Source organism: Lissotriton vulgaris, chromosome 3_1, assembly GCF_964263255.1.
Source record: "Lissotriton vulgaris chromosome 3_1, aLisVul1.2, whole genome shotgun sequence".
Taxonomy (NCBI): domain Eukaryota; kingdom Metazoa; phylum Chordata; class Amphibia; order Caudata; family Salamandridae; genus Lissotriton; species Lissotriton vulgaris.
Window position 1 is genome coordinate 518,610,110 of NC_141689.1, and position 18,484 is coordinate 518,628,593.

Genomic DNA, 18,484 nt, shown 5'->3' on the forward strand with positions numbered 1-18,484 from the left:
TACCAGCTACAGAAATGATGTAATAACTTGTGTAAATGTTTATTAAAAACCAATAAAACGGATTTAATCAAACAAAAAACAAAAGGTCTGCCTGAGCATACTCATCAAGGGATCAACACCAATCTTGGTGACAAGCTGGGGCCAGGACTGGGAGGCAGGAAATTCCAAGTACCTTTAGGGGTGGAAACCTCCAGAACATTCTACTTCAAAGTGGGCACCAGGTATGAATAACGGACCCTCAGACCAAACTCTTCATTACACCTCTGAACCTGTGGAAGACTCAGAAGAAATGCTGTGCAAGAAGGATTTATGCTCTGTTGCCCTACTGCTTGACTGAGAACGTCTGGGCATACTCTGCCAGCTTAGTGTGAACAAAGCAAACACAAGATGATGGACGAAGCGAGTTGTAAAACGTTTCACTCACCCTGTTTCAGCACCAAAACTAAATGCACTATTCAAAATAATTAAAATTACACTTAACTGCCGCTCTGATGGCTGCCACCTTTTTTCTCTCCTCTGATCCTGCACTCTGACTGCGCAGGATTCTAGACAGCAATCATAGCGCTTCTCTCAATGCTATTCTATTCCCAGCATGAGAGAAGTGCTGGGATAGGTCTGAGCGGCTTAATTTGGCGCTCACAGTGCCTGCGAGCATGGGGTGTTTTACCAGCCTGCTTGTGCGACACAGCTTAATAGGAGCAACATAAGTGTGCATGTCTGCTTGGCCAGCCTAAAACGGCCGGCCAAACAGAAATACGCACTTAAAAGTGCCCACCACCCCACCATGCCTGTTGATCAGGATTAACTGGTCCGCCCCGCTAAAGACTTGCATAGTCAGCTGTTAGGCAAAAATAAAATGATAATAACATGTTTTTATTATCAGTTTATTTTTCCTCTTTTAGCAGGGGGCGGCGCTCCTCTGCCATTCCAAAGGAGCCACCCCTGCTTGCATGCTCTCTGACAGCCAGAGCAGACAAACCCAGCCATCGATTCCTAGTGGACCATGAATGGCACCTTCATCTGGATTGTGGTGCAAATTCTCTTCTGGGATTGTGGAGAGCTTGGTTAGCTCTTTGCCAGTGCCGAAAACACACAATGTCAGCACTTTTTGTGCGCTGGACTTTCCAAGGCAGCTTGTCTCTAGTGAAGCTTAAAACGCCTAAACACATTTCTGCTGATGCCACTGCTATCCAGATTTCTCAAGAAGATCAAGAACGACTGTGCCTAAGCCATCTTAGTGGCTCTGGACTAGGCACGGATAGTACGATATCCCGAACTCCTGAGCATTGACATCAGTCCTCCAGTCAGACTGCCTATTGGGGAGGATCTTCCGTTGCAGCAACAGGGAAGGCTACAATACCCAAATGTGTCTACTTTTCTCCTTCATGTGTGGAGATGGAGCGGCGACAGCTCAGGGTGTTTAATCTCCCTCCCAACGAAGGTGATGTCATTCTGACAACTACGCCTTCTTCCTCTAAAACTATCTGTCTACCGATGGGACAAGTTTGGTATATATCTAACTCAGTCAAACCAATGTCTCACACTTGTCTGAAATTCTCCTTTTTGTTCTTTCGCTGGCCTGCCAAGGCTTTGCTTTGGGCACAGTAAAATGGTATCTGCCTGCCATTTCTGCTTCCTTACGGTTGCCAGCTCAACCTTTCCTTTTTAAGTCGCCTGTTGTGACTCGATTAATTTAAGACATGCAGATTAAACAAGAGCAATCCAAATGTCCATGTGTAAACTTGGGATTTATTGTGGAACTCCTTAAGATTGCTTTTACTTCTCACTACTTTGAATATAGCAAAGAGTACTATCAGTAATTCTCAGTGACTTCTATTGATGCTATATCTGCCCCAAATCTAGTGAATCTGTATGTGGATCATTTTGATTCCAACTTTGCTTTCACAGAGTAAAATCCTTTTTAAATGAATATACGCTGTTGTAAGAGATAAATATATGGCATTTTTATTATCTGGGCAGATTTGGCTGCAACCTTGGAATCCTTTATGGAGTATCTCTTTAGCACTCAGAACAAACTGAAATTTGCCCACAGTAGTGACCATAATCTGCTAATCAAACATGACAATAATAGGTTGGTTGATACCTTTACAGGTAGCCAGTGCAACATAATTCTCTGCTCCTATGTTGGCCTCCCATATGGTCAGTTCCTGAGGGTTCATAAGAATTGTACATACAAACATTATTTCTTTAAGAAAGCCACTATCCTGTTGAATAAGCAGCTTGAGAGGGGTTTTCCCAGATGGTCGGCTGGATCAGCCATGAAACATGCATGGTACAGCCCCAGAGAAGGTATTCTTCAACCTAAGGAGAAAACCCAATTTTACAAGTTGGTTAGTGTGTCTACATTCTGTGCAGTTACTAATAAAGTGGTTAGAATTGTAAAGAAATACGGCCTATCATCAGATGAATGGGTGATTCCTTCAAGATGTTTATGAGCCGCAATCACAATCTGAGTGTCGTCGGCATATGATAAGTTGAAACCGAAGTGTTGGATTACAGGAGCCAGTTCCGACACATAAATGTTAAATAAGTATGGGCTCAGCGCTGAACCCTAAGGGACCCCACACGGGAGCATGCAAGGAGTCGATTTAAACTGGTCCAGGGTCACAATCTGTCTTGTTCTTCAAGAAAGTTGATATTGAAGAAAGAGCCTGATACTTACCCCCTAATTTTTCCAGAATCTGCAGCAGAGTGTCATGGTGGACGGTATCGAAGGCCACTGACAAGTCAAGGAGGATCAGTACAGCCGCACCTTCTTTATCCATCACTGCTCTAATCTCCTCAGTGGCCTTGATCAGTGCCGTCTCTGGACTATGCACTGGGCGGAAACCAAACTGGGAGGGATCAAGTAGTTCATTTTCTTGAATGAATTGTGTTAACTGGTTATTCATGATTTTCTCCACTGTTTTTGCTGGCTAAGGCAGCCTAGCAATTGGACGGTAATGACTAGTTATTGATGTGTCCAGATTTGCTTTATTTATTAATGGAAGAATCTCATCTTTCCAAATGACAGCGAAAATGCCTAAGGAGAACATATTAAATATTTTAGTCAATATGAGGCTCACCTTCCATTATTTCTCAAAACTGCAGGAGGGCAGGGGTCTACCGGAGATCCTGATTTGATTTCCTGGATTCGTTTTTCCACACGCTAACTAGTGTGGTACTCATAACTCCTACGCATGGGAATCTGTCCTCTGAACAAGCTACCACTCTGGAAGGACTTTCTACCTCATTGACAAGGCACGGTCCTTCAACCAAATCTATGCAACTTAAACCTCCATGCGTGGATATTTAGTAGTGGCCGCCTAAAGTGCTGCATGTCACCCTCGCTCCGAGACACAGTCTCTACAAATCCATTTATGCCAAGTGCTGGGACAAATGTGTAACCTGGTGTGGTGTCAGGGGCACTGACCCTCGCAGGCAGAGCTGTCCGGATATGCTTTTGTTTTGTCTTTAGTGGGTACTCAGGCCCTTGTACTTCTTGATTTATCGGCTGCCTTTGACATGGCCATCATCTTTTGGTCGACCGTGTCCAACGTGCTGGCATCTCGGATGTTGCCTTGAGTTGGGTCTCTTCTTTCTTGAAGAAGTCAACAGGCGGTTCAGCTCTCCTCCTTTTCTTGCCTTCCTCGAACAGTAACTTGAGGTGTTCCCCTAGGCTCTGCTCTTTCCCCTCTTCTCTTTAATCTTTATATTTTTACCCTAATTTTTGCTTTACGCCACCAGATGTCAGTGTTTAATTATGCTGATGACCTTCAACTCATTTTCACTTTCTCTTCTTCTCCTGATTCTGCCTCTCATTTTCAGAACACTATGATCTTTATCCAGGACTGGATGAGCACAAACCATCTTAAGTTAAATCCCGACAAGACGGAACTAGTCCTGATCGGAGGCCCTTCCAATCCCTGGACTTCCAATTTCTGGCCTTCTTCTCTTGGCTCTGCCCCCTCTCCTACGAAGTCTGTGAAAAGTCTTGGCTGTAAAATCAGTGACAACCTCTCGATGCACGCCCAGATTAATATGGTCGTCACGTCCTGTTTTTTATGCCTCCGGACTATTCGTAAAGTTTCCAGTTTTTTTTACCACTGATGCTTCCAAATGTATCCTTCTAGCCGTAGTCATCTCTCTGGTTGACTACGCTAACTCCCTTTACATTGGTATTCCCGCCTATGAACTGCGCCGGCTACAGCTTATTCAAAATCAGGCAGCTAGACTGATCCATAGACGGTCTAGATACCATCATGCTCTTCCGCTTCTGAGGCAATTGCATTGGTTACCTGTTGCTCATAGATGTCTATTTAAACTGGGATGTCTTATTTTCAAATCATTAGCGGGCGTAGCTCCTTCTTATGTAGCATCTAGGCTAACAATCTACACTCCTAGAAACCTTCGGTCCTCCTCCAAGAATCTTTTGGTTGTTCCACGCTTTGTTAGGAAGAAACATGGGGGGGTTGAGCTTCTACCAGGCCCCTCGATTCTGGAAATCCCTTCCCGATAATCTAAGATCCTCCCTTTTATACTTGGAGTTCCGTAAATGTCTGAAGAACTGGTTATTCACTAGGGCCTTCGCGGTCTAATTGTTGCCTTAATCTGCTGCTGGACCGATTTAGCGCCATGAAACATTCTGGTATATGTGCGCTCTATAAATTCCCTCAACTTCAACTTCTACTACAAAAGGTTATTTGTCAACCTTTCAGCCTTACTAGGTCAACTGGCCCAACAGTCCTTGTTTAAATCACCTTGCTGATGCTTTCTGTGCAACTGCCCAACACAACCTTATTCCCAGACAAATTGGTGCTGAGGAGTTCACCCATGGCTTTAACACCCTTCCGTATTGAGGTTGAGCTGTTGATGACTCTACCAGCATTCATTGCTCCCTTTTACCATTAGAAAGAGGAGGAGAGGCTCCGTGGGTGAAACTGAAAAGGGCTTTGTTTTTTGTTTTTTAATCTTAAAAAAGCCATTGAGTGGGTGATCAGATGGTTGCAAGGTATTTTCTAGTGAAAAAGGGAAGCCTGTGCAGAAAAAGACCTTGTCAAGGGGGATAGTCCTCTGCTTCTAGATCTGCAACGCACTGGCTAAGAACCTACTCTGGAGGTTCTGAGAGCCCATGAAAGATATGATGTTGCATCCTATACTTAAAAGGAATTACTTATGCATGATTTAATCTTTGCTTTCTCTTTTTAATCAGAGGCTCTTCAGTGTCCGCACTGAGGACAGCAATTCAGATAGAGGTTCCACCCTCTAAAACTAGCCTTACAAACTACCAACATATTTTGCTACTGAAAACCACTGCGCAGAATCTTCAGGAGTTTCAATCAATCAGGAGTTTGTTAAAGCGCGACTACTCACCCGTAAGGGTCTCAAGGCGCTAGGGGTGGGGTGGGGTGGGGGGGTGGGGAGGGGGTGCAAGTTCCATTCCATCAAGGAGGGGGTCTGTCGAAGAGCCAGGTTTTGAGGTTTCTTGCGAAGATGGGGCGCGATGTTGTCTGAGGTGGAGCGGAAGGGCGATCCATGCTTTGGCCGCGAGGAAGGAGAAGAATCGGCCTCCCGATCTGGTCTTTCTGGTGCGGGGGACCTCGGCGTAGGAGAGCTGGGCTGATCGTAGGGTCCTTTGGGGTGCGTGGAATTTGAGCCGGCTGTTCAGGTATGCTGGTCCGGTGCCGTGGAGGTCCTTGTGTGCGTGGGTGAGCATCTTAAAGGTGAGTCTCGCCTCGACGGGGAGCCAGTGGAGTGTGCGCAGGTGCTGGGAGATGTGGCAGTGTTTTGGCAGGTTGAGGGCCAGTCTTGCGGCGGCGTTCTGGATGTTCTGTAGCTTGCGGATGAGGTTTTTGTTTATTCTGGCGTAGAGTGCGTTGCCGTAGTCGAGTCTGCTGGTGACCAGGGCGTGAGTGACTGTCTTTCGGTGTTCGAGGGGGATCCATTTGAAGGTCTTACGAAGGAGGCGGAGGGTGTGGAAGCAGGAAGAGGAGACAGAGTTGATCTGGCGGTCCATTTTGAGCTCGGAGTCCAGGATGATTCCCAGGTTGTGTGCGTGGTCTGTGGGGGTTGGCGGGTTTCCGAGGGCGGTGGGCCACCAGGTGTCGTCCAGGCGTCTGGGTTTGGGCCCATGATGAGTACTTCTGTTTTGTTGGTGTTTAGTTGTAGGCAGCTGTTTTTCATCCATTTGGTGACGGCTTCCATGCCTTCTCGAAAGTTGCGTCTGGCGGTGTTGGGCTCGTTGGATAGGGAGAGGATGAGCTGGGTGTCGTCTGCGTATGACACAATGTTGAGTCCGTAGGTTCCGACGATGGGGGCAGGTGGAGCCATGTAGACGTTGAAGAGCGTCGGGCTGAGGGAGGAGCCCTGGGGGACTCCGCAGGTGGTAGGTGTGGGGTCTGAGAGGAAAGGGGGAGTCTGACCCGTTGCGTCCTGCCGGAGAGGAAGGAGCAGATCCAGTCGAGGGCCTTGTCCTGGATTCCTGCGTCGTAGAGTCTGCGTATTAGGGTGCGGTGGGAGACTGTGTCAAACGCCGCTGATAGGTCTAGGAGGATGAGGGCTACTGTTTTTCTCCTTTGTCCAGTAGGGTGCGGATGTCGTCTGTTGCGGCGAGGAGGGCGGTTTCCGTCCTGTAGTTTTTTCTGAAGCCGGATTGGAAGGAGTCGAGGATGTTGTGTTCTTCAATGAATGTGGCGAGTTGGCTGTTGATGGCTTTCTCGATGACTTTCGCTGGGAAAGGGAGCAGGGAGATGGGTCTGTAGTTTTTGAGGTCGGTGGTGTCCGGCAAGGGTTTCTTCAGGAGGGGGTTGACCTCAGCGTGTTTCCAGTCGTCGGGGAACGAGGCGGTTGCCAGGGAGCGGTTGATGGTGTGGCAGAGCATGGGTGCGATGGTGTCAGCGGCTCTGTTGAAGATGTGGTGGGGGCAGGGGTCCGTGGGGGCCCCTGAGTGGATTGACTTCATTGTCTTCAGTGTGTCTTTGGTGGTGAGGGCTGTCCAGTCATCAATCGCTGGTTTCCGGGTGTCGGGGGTGGTTGGTGAGAGTTCAGTGTGTTGGTTGTCTTCGTCGAAGTTGTCGTAGATGCTCTTGATTTTGTGGTTGAAAAAGGTGCTGAGTTTGTCGCAGAGGTCTTGTGAGGGAGGGATGTCGGTAGATTCGCTGGTGGGTTGGGCGAACTCCTTGATGATGCAGAAGAGTTCCTTGCTGTTGTGTGCGTGGGTGGAGATTCTGTCTTCAATCGCTTTTTTCCTCGTTTCACTGATGAGTTGATGGTGAGCTTTGGTGGCGGCTCTGAAGTTGTTGTGGGCTTCTGTGGATTTGGTGTTTCTCCAGGCCTTTTCGAGGCGGCGGCATGTGCGCCTGGACTCTCGAAGTTCGGTGGTAAACCATCTGGCTTTCTTGGCACGGGTATTGTTGTTTTTCTTGAGGGGGGCTATGGTGTTGGTGCTGTCCGAGATCCATCTATGCAGGGTTCAGGCTGCGGTGTTGGGGTCGTCGTTTTCCGCGATGGTTGGGGTGGAGTTGTTGAGTGAGGAGATGAGCTGGTCGTCGGTGATTTTGGTCCAGTTTCTTTGTGGAAGCAGGTGCTGGTGTCTGTGGATGGTGGGTGTTCTGAAGGTGAAGTGGACGCAATGATGGTCGGTCCATGGGAGTTTGGTGGTGTGGCTGAATGTGATGGAGTTTCCTGTAGTGAAGAGGGGGTCGAGGGCTTCATTTACAGAATTCTGGCTATTTGTTGTATTTAAAAGCTTGAAGTCAGTTTTCAGAATCTCCAAAGGGATCACGTGTGGCTTAAAATGAAGAGAAGCCATAATGTGCCTGCATGACAAATCCTCTGTCAACCTCTTCATTCAATAGGTTTACATATTTTAAGATCTAGGATCGTTTTTGCATCTAGTAAGAATACAGTCACAGATTTGTTTCTGCTATGTTAACAGTGGTCACGAGTTTCTACAATATCACCTGTTTCTACTTCTGTTTAAGGTGTATGCATTGAAAGAAAATGCTTACTAATGAATTGTGATTGTTACGCGAAACTCATTTTTGTGAAGTTAATCATATTTTCTCTTTCTGTACAGTAAACCCTGGAGGTTGGGCACCAGCTTCAGTGCTACGGGCGGTTGCAAAACGAGAATATCCCAAATTTCTTAAGCGTTTCACATCCTACGTCCAAGAGAAGACAGCTGCTGATAGTATTCTCTTCTAGCATCAAGGTATGCCTTATTTAGGCTCATTAAATTTGTTGTTGCATATTTTCCAGAAATAAAATATTCAAATAATGTATTGCCGATTTGTCAGAAATAAAGTAGTACAAAATGCAATCTGTAGGGCATAGGTTTAAAGGGCAGGAGCTGAACCAACATTTATTTGAGTATTGTGGCAAGGTTGAGGGCAAAAATTATTTGGGGGATAGATATTTGAATGTAAGGTCACAGCAAAAGAAGTTTGGCTTCGCGTAAAAACGGGTTAGTTGCCGGTATATTTAAAGAAACGTGTTTTGCAAATTAGCAAAATGCTGTGCTGCACCTATGAAGATGACTATTCAAGTGCCTGTATAAAAGTAACTGGCCACAGTAGGAGTAATGCTGGCACACCAGTAGTGTTTCTGATGTATACATCTTGCCATCCATTCCTTACTATGAATTCTCCTTCTGGGTCTTGCAAAACCTTTCCCTAGGATAGTCTATCTGTTGCTGGCAGGTGGTGCCATGCGTCTCCAAACACAACTCTGCCTAGGCGTGACTCCCCCGAAACCCCCACCAGTATTTTAGGTGATATACAGTGTGCTGGCATGAATTCTTATTTTTCTGCACCTCATCAACTCAATCTGGAGCGCTCAGTGTGTCTCAACTACAAATTCCTTAGTTGTTAGCGATTCGGTCAGATGTCTCCTAAGAGAACCTCAAAGGTTAACCATTTCAGACAGTGTTACAATAATATGCCCTAACCATCGTTGCCTATTTAAATTGTCAATTTTAATGTTTTCTGGAAGGTCTATTTACTTGTTTCCTCCCAGTGAGTTAATCAGCGGGATTTCATTATTGTATTGACTTTCTTGATGGCATCGCCATTTAAGTTGATGCATAGTTACCTGCTTCAACTTCTTACTCTGAAGACTGCTCTGTTTTGGGCAATTACTTTTGGTTGTTGGATCTGAGAACGTAAGGTCCTCTTTTCATTCACCCTTTTATTTTCTACCTGGCCTAGTTGGTTCTTCCCACTTGCCCATCCTTCTTACCCAAGGTTTCATTTGCGTTTCATATGTGCCAGTCTGACATCTTCCCTCTTTCACATTCTACCACGGAGGAGGAACAACTGCATAGGCTGGACCCCAGGCTTGTGGTGTTGTACTGTATTGACCGCACCTAACAGGACAGAGTTGACAACCCAGTCTTTGTGGGCTTCATTGATGCTACAGAGAGCTGGACAATGACCAAAGACTTCATTTCCTGTCGAGTCAATGTGGTATTTACCATAAAAATGAAGAAACTGCTGTAGGTTGTTGATGAAGTTTATTCACATCAAAGGATCCCATCCATCAGGTCAATGAGTCAGCATCAACTAATCTAGCATTGTTCAAGTCTCACCAACAACCATACTATGACCTATTGACATTTCAAATTGATGATGTAACTAGAACATGTTAGACAGCAGGAATAGTCAAGGATACCACACATCTCCCTCCCTAGACAAACTATATACATATACCATTTTAATAAATAATAACAAATTGAGATATTTCAGACTTCAGAAATATATAAACAAACTTGTAGAAATTATGAATAATTATCAAGATATTTCGGATGTTTGATAGACCTCAGAGAACAACGACTTTGTACTCTCTCATTTCCCTTATGCAAATCACAGCCACTGCAAGAAGAATGATCAAGTGAATTTGAACCACCAGCATTCTTTTCCTTGCATTCATTACTGATTTTTCCTCTCACAATAACCACCCTATTAAGGTTCCATATACAGTGATCTAGTGTCTTCACAGCATTATTAAAAACCTTGATGACCAACATAGGCTTTAGATACTTAGCAGTATTACCACCAAACACACCAGGACGCTTAATTGCCACCCAATCTCCCATGTTTACCAAGGTTTTTTTTTAACAGAGTTTTTCGAATCAACATATTTTTCCCTTTGCAGCGCTTTCAATTTCTCGCTTGATTGCAATTCTTCCTTATTGACACCTTCATCTCTACCTTTTGATCTGCAATGAATATTGACCCAATATGGTTAAAGACTAGTATTTGGAATCTTACCACGAAATAGCAAGAAAGGGGTTTTACCGGTTGTAGAATGAGGAGTCAATCTGTATTCTTCAATTTTTTTGAGCACTTCACACTTCCAATCAAGAGACAAATATTTTGCTACCATAATAGTCTCGTTCAAAACTCAATTGAACCTCTCAATCATCCCATTTCCTTCTGGATGATATAAAGCACTAGTCTTGTGGAAAATGCCTTTGGAAAGAAGAAACTCCTCCATTTATTTTGAAACTAACTGCACACCATTATCAGTTAATATGGATCCTGGCTTTCCTTCTCTAGAAAACAACTCCTTTAAACATTTAATAGCACTGCCAGTTTCAATGTTAGATAAGAAAAACACTTCTGGCCACCGAGAGTACATATCCATTATTACCAAAAGAAAGGTTTGAGATCCATTGTGGTGAATTGGACCCAAAATATCCAATGCAATATCATCTCATGGATGTTTAGGACGCCTCCTCATCATCATAGGCTGTACACTAGGAGACTTTGACTTATCACTTAAACTACATGGAACACATTCACGTATTTCTCTTTCAATTAATTTATCCATTCCAGGCCACCAATAAGTGCTACGTAATCTCTCCTTAGTGTTGGTGATGCCAGTATGCGTAACATGAGCCAAATCCACTAATTCTTTCCTGAGAGTAATGGGAGGAACCAATCTTATACCATGGAATAAAAAGCCCTTATCTACTGACAACTCATGTCTGACCTACCAAAATGGACTCGTGGATTCTTATCCCATTTTAGCACTTTTCCAATTAATATGAAGTAAAGAAATAACTTCAGTTAAAGTAACATCTTGTGCAACTTCATTAGACCATCTATCTTCCATCACTTGTGCCTGGTCTAATGCGCACACCCAATCATTATCATTTCCTATATCCTCGCCTTCACAGCTTTCAAGTGAAACAAGACGTGAAAGAACATCAGCTATTCTGTTCTCCACCCCTGGAATATGCTTAAGAAAAAATGAGTATTCCTGCAAACCTATGATCCATTTAGTAATGCGACCCGAGATTTAGTCTAAACCCTTTTTTCCAAAAACTTCCACCAAAGGTTTGTGATCTGTCCTAACTTCAAAATCCACACCCCATAAAAACTCCTTTAATTTTTTAATTGCCCAAAAGACAACCAAGGATTCTCTTTCTACTACCGAATACCTTGTCTCTGGATGTCTCAAACTGCGCGACATAAACATAATGGTCCTCATGCCTGATGAATCTTGTTGTTGCAAAACAGCATCTAGGCCCTTCTCACTGGCATCTGTGGTAAGTATTGGCTTGAGTCTTGTATCAAAACTCTGCAGAGAAGGAGCACCATTTAAACTCTCCTTGACTCCTAAAAACTACTTTTCACATTCACTAGACCAATTGTAACACACACCTTTCCTCAACAAAGATCTCATATTTGAGATTACATCTGCAACGTTTTTTACAAATTTCGCATAGTACTCCACCATGCCTAAAAATTTCATTAATTCTTTCTTGTTAGGAGAGCTCATTTTATATCCTCTTTTGGCTTAACTCCATTACCATCTATTTTGTGACCTAAATAGTTTATAGAATCTGATCTTTACATTTCTCCTTATAGTAAGATTACATTTACTCAACAATGAAGAACAGATTTGAAGCGAGCATCATGATCATCAATGTCATCAGCAAATATCAGTATGTCATCTTGATAGATGCAAACCCCAGACAAATCATTCAAAACATTTTCCATGACTCGTTGGAATACTGAGGAGGCCGAGACAAGACCAAACGGCATTTTCTTGAATCTAAAGGTACTAAATGGTGTGATGAATGCTGTTAGATCCTTGCAAGATTGTTCCAATTCTATTTGATGATATACAGACGATAAGTCGATGGTACTAAACACTATAGCACCACCCAGTAAGACTAAAAGTTCATTTATATTTGGAAGGGTATACCTATCCACTATGACATTTTTATTTATTTGGCACAAGTCTATGCGTAGACGCAAGTAACCATTTGGTTTGCGCGCAGCCACCACCGGAGCCAACCACTCCATGCCCTCAACTTCTTCTATTATTCCACTGTTCTTTTAGTTTATCGATCTATTTCTCCAGATCATCCCTGACTGACAACGGGACATTTCTAACCTTACAACACACAGGAATGGAATCGTTTTTCAACTTAATTTTGTGTTGGTATCCCTTTAAACAACCTAGGCCTTGTTTAAAGACCTCTGGAAACTCTTTGTTGAGAGCCTGAACAAATATATCATCATTAGACTTCTCAATGACAGGTAAAGCATGTTACTTTTGAATAACACACAAGTTATCCTGAACAAGTATGGGAGGATCAGAATTGGGATCAAGATATACTCCTAAATCCCCTTGATGTAGCCAACTAATTATACTATCTCCTTTTTTTGATAAAAATCTTTCCTGCAATCAACTATTTTTGTATTCAATTGTTCCTAAAAAATATCCATGCAGTTTAATGGGCTCAATTTTGTTTTTAAGTTTAGAGTTGTCAAATCCATTTGAAACAATAGTTATCTTCGCACCAGAATCAAAAAGAACCCTTGTGGATTCACCATTCATAACGATTTCATCAAAAGGACAGTTTTGTTCCGTGGAATCTTGAACAACAATTTGTCCACCCTACACCCAGCCGCTGCTGCGGGTGCACCTTGTGTGCTAACTCTGATCCCCCTTTGCCCTGAGCCTAACACCAGGAGCTTTGCTCCAACAACCTTGTGGCCTGCTCGTGAGCTGCCACCCTGGGAGGGTTACCCCCATTGGATAACATCGGGCCTCAGCACTGCACCCGGCTGCATCCTCGACCCTGGGGGGATCCTGGTTCTAACCCCAGAATGCCAACTCACACAAATAAGTACTTAACTTCAAACAGTTAACTTAATTTCCTTCCATGGGATTGCATTGACTGCTTTTCCTTAAATTCTTCTACTTGTGGAGTTGTTTTATGTCCGCAGTTCTGCGCATTGGAATTTCCAAGGCGGCACTCGCTCGGCGGCGCTTTTCGTCGCAAGTGGAGTTGCAGTCTATTGTATGCCTTTCTGCCTATACCACTTCTACCCAGAGTGCTGAAGATCAAGCGTGACTGGGCCTAAGTCATTCTTGTGGCCGGACTGGACTCGAAAAGTTTGGTATCCAGAGCTACTCAGTATGAGCGTGGTCCTCCACCCGAACATGTCCAGCCTCCACCTCCTTGCATGGAGATTGAGCAGTTGATTCCATTTGTCTTGCCTCCTGAAGTCTGTGATGTCATTCTGGCAGCTAGGCATCCATCCACTAAATCGGTGTACGCCTGCAGGTGGAATACATTTGTGGCATTGTGCACAGCAAGGGCTGTGGGTCCCTTTTCGGCCCCTCTTTCAGAAGTCCTTTTGTTCCTTCTTTCTTTAGCCCGGCAGGGCTCTGCTCTGGGCGCTATTAAGAGCTACCTTTCTGCTATTTCAGCCTTTCTCAGGCTCCCTGATCAACCCTCTCTTTTCAAGTCCCCAGTTGTAAATAGATTTTTCAAAGGCATTACTCACCTTTTCCCTCCTATTCTGTTTGTGATGCCCCAGTGGGACTTAAATCTGGTTCTTACTTATTTGATGTGCGCTCCTTTTGAGCCGCTTCACAACTGTCCTCTTAGTTTACTTACTTTAAAGACTGCTTTCTTGGTTGCCATCACCTCCACTAGGCGTGTGAGTGAGTTCCAGGCTCTTTCCTGTAAGCCTCCTGTTCTGGCTGTTCATCTGGACAAGGTTGTGCCCCGCACTCGTCCTTCCTTCTTGTCAAAGGTTGTTACTGCCTTCCACATCGGGCAAACTATCACCCTGCCCACTTTCTTTCCACCTCCGCACCCTTCCAGAGAGGAAGAGAGGCTCCAGTGTCTGGACCCAAAACGTGCGCTCTCATTTTACCTGAATCACACACAACAGTTCTGGGTGGCTGACCATCTCTTTGTTTGCTACGTAGGTGCCAAGAAAGGCTGGGCCGTACACAAGAGGACTATCTCCCGCTGGGTCATTTTGTGTATAAAAGCCTGTTATTCTCTTGCTAAAAAGGAACCTCCAGTGGGGCTGCGCGCCCATTCAACCAGGGCAACAGCAGCTACTACTGCATTAGGACATGGTGTCTCCCTATAAAGCTTTGGTCAGGCAACCACGTGGGCCTCGCTGCACACTTTTACTAAGCATTATTGCCTTGACAGCCAAGTCCGGAGAGACTGCTTCTTTGGCTGTTCTGTTCTCCGTGACTTTGTGTGTGATCTTGGTTTGCAGACCCACCACCAGGGCTGGTATTGCTGGGGTATCTATTCTAAGGTAAGGAATCTATCACTAACGTGTCTCTTTCAGATGCACAAGTTACTTATCTTCGGTAACCATATATCTGTAAGAGACATTAGTTAGTGATAGATTCCTTACCGCCCCACCCATCCTCCCTGTTCTGCGAACTGATTTCTAGGGTTAAGGTCATCCCTTTCAGGGCCCCAGTTTCAATGCACCAGTGGTCAGTATCTTGCATGGCTCTGCGTTCCTGGCACAGAAAGTCATGTACAGAACTGACCTCTGCACAGGAGGGCTACATCATCCCGGCGATCACGACACCTACTGCGGATGCGGATCCGCACAACGCCACCTTCCAACGCGCAGGGGTACTGCTGACGAAAGCTTTCTGGATCCAGTCTGACGCATGGGGGTAATTCTAAGGTAAGGAATCTATCACTAACATAAGTCTCTTACAGATATATCGTTACTGAAGGTAAGTAACTTGTGCATTAGTTGTATTGGACACATCATGGGCCTGATGCAATATTTGTATAAGACATTCTATGCTGTTCTTTGCGAGCGGCCACAGTAACAAAAATTTGTTCAGGGGGAATGGTGGTATTACCCATCAGGGAGTGCACAGGGAATTTCTCTTCCAAGAACCAAGACATTCCAAGTATAGTTGCTAGTACAATCACAACTATTAATATGCAAATTATTTTACTCTTTTTCGACCAACCCTTCAATGAACGCAGTGGTGCAAATGGCTGTTCCTCCGCAGTGACAGGCTGATCAAAAGGATGCATGATTAGGCAAGGAAAGAAATGAAATGAAAATGATAATAAAGACAAGTGTTCCCAGTGTCCGTCCGAGCCTCACTGGTACAGGCTTCAATTGTTCATCAAAAGTTGGCGCTCTTGAGCACCGGCAGTGGAGCTTCCTCAGTCCTAAGCTCGAGATGAAGCCCTCAACGAACAGGATAATGTACCCCCCTGCAGGAGAGCTCATGCAACCTATCCTGTCCAATGTCATGAACAGTGCACAAATCTCCCTTCACCCTAAACTGACTCCGTTGGTACTACAGCAGAGTACACCCTAACTTGCATAGTCCATCCCTGTCTAAACTAACTTTTCCTTTTGTGCCTTATTCCTAAGCAGAGGTCGCAAATTGTACCTGGTAACTCCAGGCACAGAGGGTCAACAAACAGCGTCTCCCTAATGGCTAGAATTTCTGGAGGGACCGCTGCATTTAGCACTTCATTGTTCTCAGCATCCGTTTGGATCCACATTAACTTTGCGTCGCTTTAGCTCATAGATTCATGCACTATTATACTCCACTGTATACCTCTAAGGCAGGGTGTTCCGATGCGGAAATACTTGATTACTTGGCTCACATCAAGCTTCTTTGGCTTACTAATGCTCATAGGGAATTTCTCATGCGTGCCTTGGACACAGACGAAATCACAACTGCCCTGATGGGGATAAAATCCTGTAGCCCGCCGGGGATTGATGGCCTCACGGTTTTGTTTTACAAGTAGTTTAAAGACTTCCTCCTTCCCCACTTAAGTACACTGTTTGAGGAAATGGGCGCAGACGGATTGATGCCTCCCTCAATATATGCAGATATAGTGATGATCCTGAAGTAGGATAAACCGCCAGCTGAGTGCGCTTCTTATCGTCCCCTTTCTCTTCTTAACGTTGATACTAAGATCTATTCCAAGATTTTGGCGAACCGACTGGCCCCACTTGTGCCACTACTGGTAGCGCCTGAGCAAGCCGGGTTTTTCCCAAGCAAAAATTTGACTTGCAATACAAGAACGGTGTTTGATGCAATTCAATACACACAATGGGACGCTCGGGCAGTGGCTGTATTCCTAGATCTGGAAAAAGCATTTGATTCGGTTGATTGGAAGTTCATGCACCATGCACCATGTGCGGACACGACCAGGGGTTGGGGACATCTTCTTACAGTTAGTTGGTGTTCTATACAATAGACCGTCTGCCAGGATACAACTAGGTGAGGTTGTAACAGATAAGACCCCTATCACCAGAGGCACGTGGCAGGGGTGTCCGCTTGTGCTGTTACTTCATGCGCTGTTTGCTGAGCATTGTGCATTGAGGGAATAGCATAGATATCAGGGAATTTGTTTCCCGGTATATCAGCTGGTAATCTCTACATATGCTGACGACTCGTTATTATATATACGTGACCCAGAAACTAATCTCTCCCCAGTATTACGTGAAATTGTCAAGTTTGGCACAATATCTGGCTTACAAGTTAACTGGACAAAATCGATAATTTTCCCTCTCAGCCCTGCCACAGCGCCCTTCACTCCAGATTATCCGCTGCAATGGACAACTGATCCGGTCCGATAGTTGAGCATTAGGATGCACACTGATTCGGAGGAAGTGTTCAAGGAGAGCTACGGCGTTGCAATCGGCAAACTTGAACATGATAGAAAGCGCTGGATCTATCTCCTGTTGTCCTTAGTGGGTAGAGTGGCAATTATGAAAATAATAGTGCTGCCTCGGTTTTTGTTCATGTTTTCCAATATACTGATGGTCCTCCCCTAAACCCATTTTTAAACGGCTCTCATCCACATTGGTCAGGCTAGCATGGGTGGGCAAACATGCCAGAGTCAAGTGGGATGTGCTGACACTGCCATATCACATGGGGGGGGACTGGGTGCCCCAGACCTGGATCTATATTACAGGGTAGCTCAAAGTGCCCTGCGGCACTATTGGATGCATGGTCCGGCTGACGCTCCTCATGCACAGATCGAGAATGTTGTAGCTAAGCCACCTCCCTTTCCTGCGCTTCCATTTAAACCACCATATCGTCGGACTGGCATCCTGGACCCCGTCAACACGACAGTGCATGCCTGACATCATCTCTTGAAACTTCATGCGGGCGTGATATTATACTCTCCCTGCCCCCATACTCCAGTAGAATGGTGCCATTGGCTACTTGTGTGCACTGACAGAGCAGTGACCGAGCATTAAAGGCCCTTCAGATTGTGACGATAGGCTATATGTTCTCCGCTGGCACAGTCAGAACATGGGATGATGTGGTTAAAACATTTTTCTACACTGGATAAGTATCAGTTTTATAGGATGAGGCGGTCACTGTTAGAGCTTTTGGGCCGAGACTTGGTGGAACCGCCGAAAGTTGTTGCCTTCACATATCTAATAAAAACCTGCATTATTTCCAAGCTCTACAAACTCTCTCAGGGTTATCGGATGAACCACTATACGAAGGCAAGATTGACTTGGCAGACCGACCTGGGCATGGAAATAGATGATGGTATGTGGAAATACTGTTGTGAGAGCACGAACCTTATTTCTTTGAATGGGAGGCATAGGTTAATTCACTGCAAGTTTCTCAATAGAGTATACTACACGCCTAAGAGGCTGCACAGATACAGGCTGCGAGACAATGCTGCTTGTGAGCATTGTAGGATGGGCATAGCTGATTTCTTCCACCTTGCCTGGCAGAGCCCGGGGATATCCAACTTCTGGATACAGCTTTAAAGACATTGGGTGATATAACCGGCACACAATTAACCCCTGATCTTGCGCTTGCTCCGCCATTGCCCAAATCTTGTAGAAGACTGATAAAATAGACATGGGATTGGTGATGGCTAGGCGTAAGGTGGCTGTGTGCAGGTCCCACGGTCCATCTCCTACCCTTGATGGCAGGCCAAAAGACATGCTATATTGTTGCACTCAGCCGCAGAGTTATAGTGAACTCCTTCCCCCGCGCAATCGTCTGAAAAACTTTTGGGAGTTATACAAAACGTATCTCGCAACAATAGACAATCCCGAGGGCAGTGTGGGATCCCCTGCCTATATGCCGGATCGTAGGACAGAGGTGATCACACAGAATTTTCTTGTACCTATAATTGTTATTACATGGTATTTCAAACTAAGCGTCTGTTCACTGTGATGAGGTT

General features: G+C 45.0%; 1 protein-coding gene across 2 annotated transcripts in view; it reads left to right on the forward strand.

The window, feature by feature from the left end:
• The window catches only part of CERT1 (ceramide transporter 1), an 881,084-nt gene that overhangs the window by 775,608 nt on the left and 86,992 nt on the right, over positions 1–18,484 (forward strand). For both annotated transcript variants that reach the window (XM_086960766.1, XM_086960767.1), the window contains one exon: positions 8,078–8,212. In XM_086960766.1, coding sequence (XP_086816892.1) covers positions 8,078–8,205 — 128 coding nt within the window. In that variant the 3' untranslated portion in view covers positions 8,206–8,212. The remainder of the gene's footprint in view (positions 1–8,077; positions 8,213–18,484) is intronic.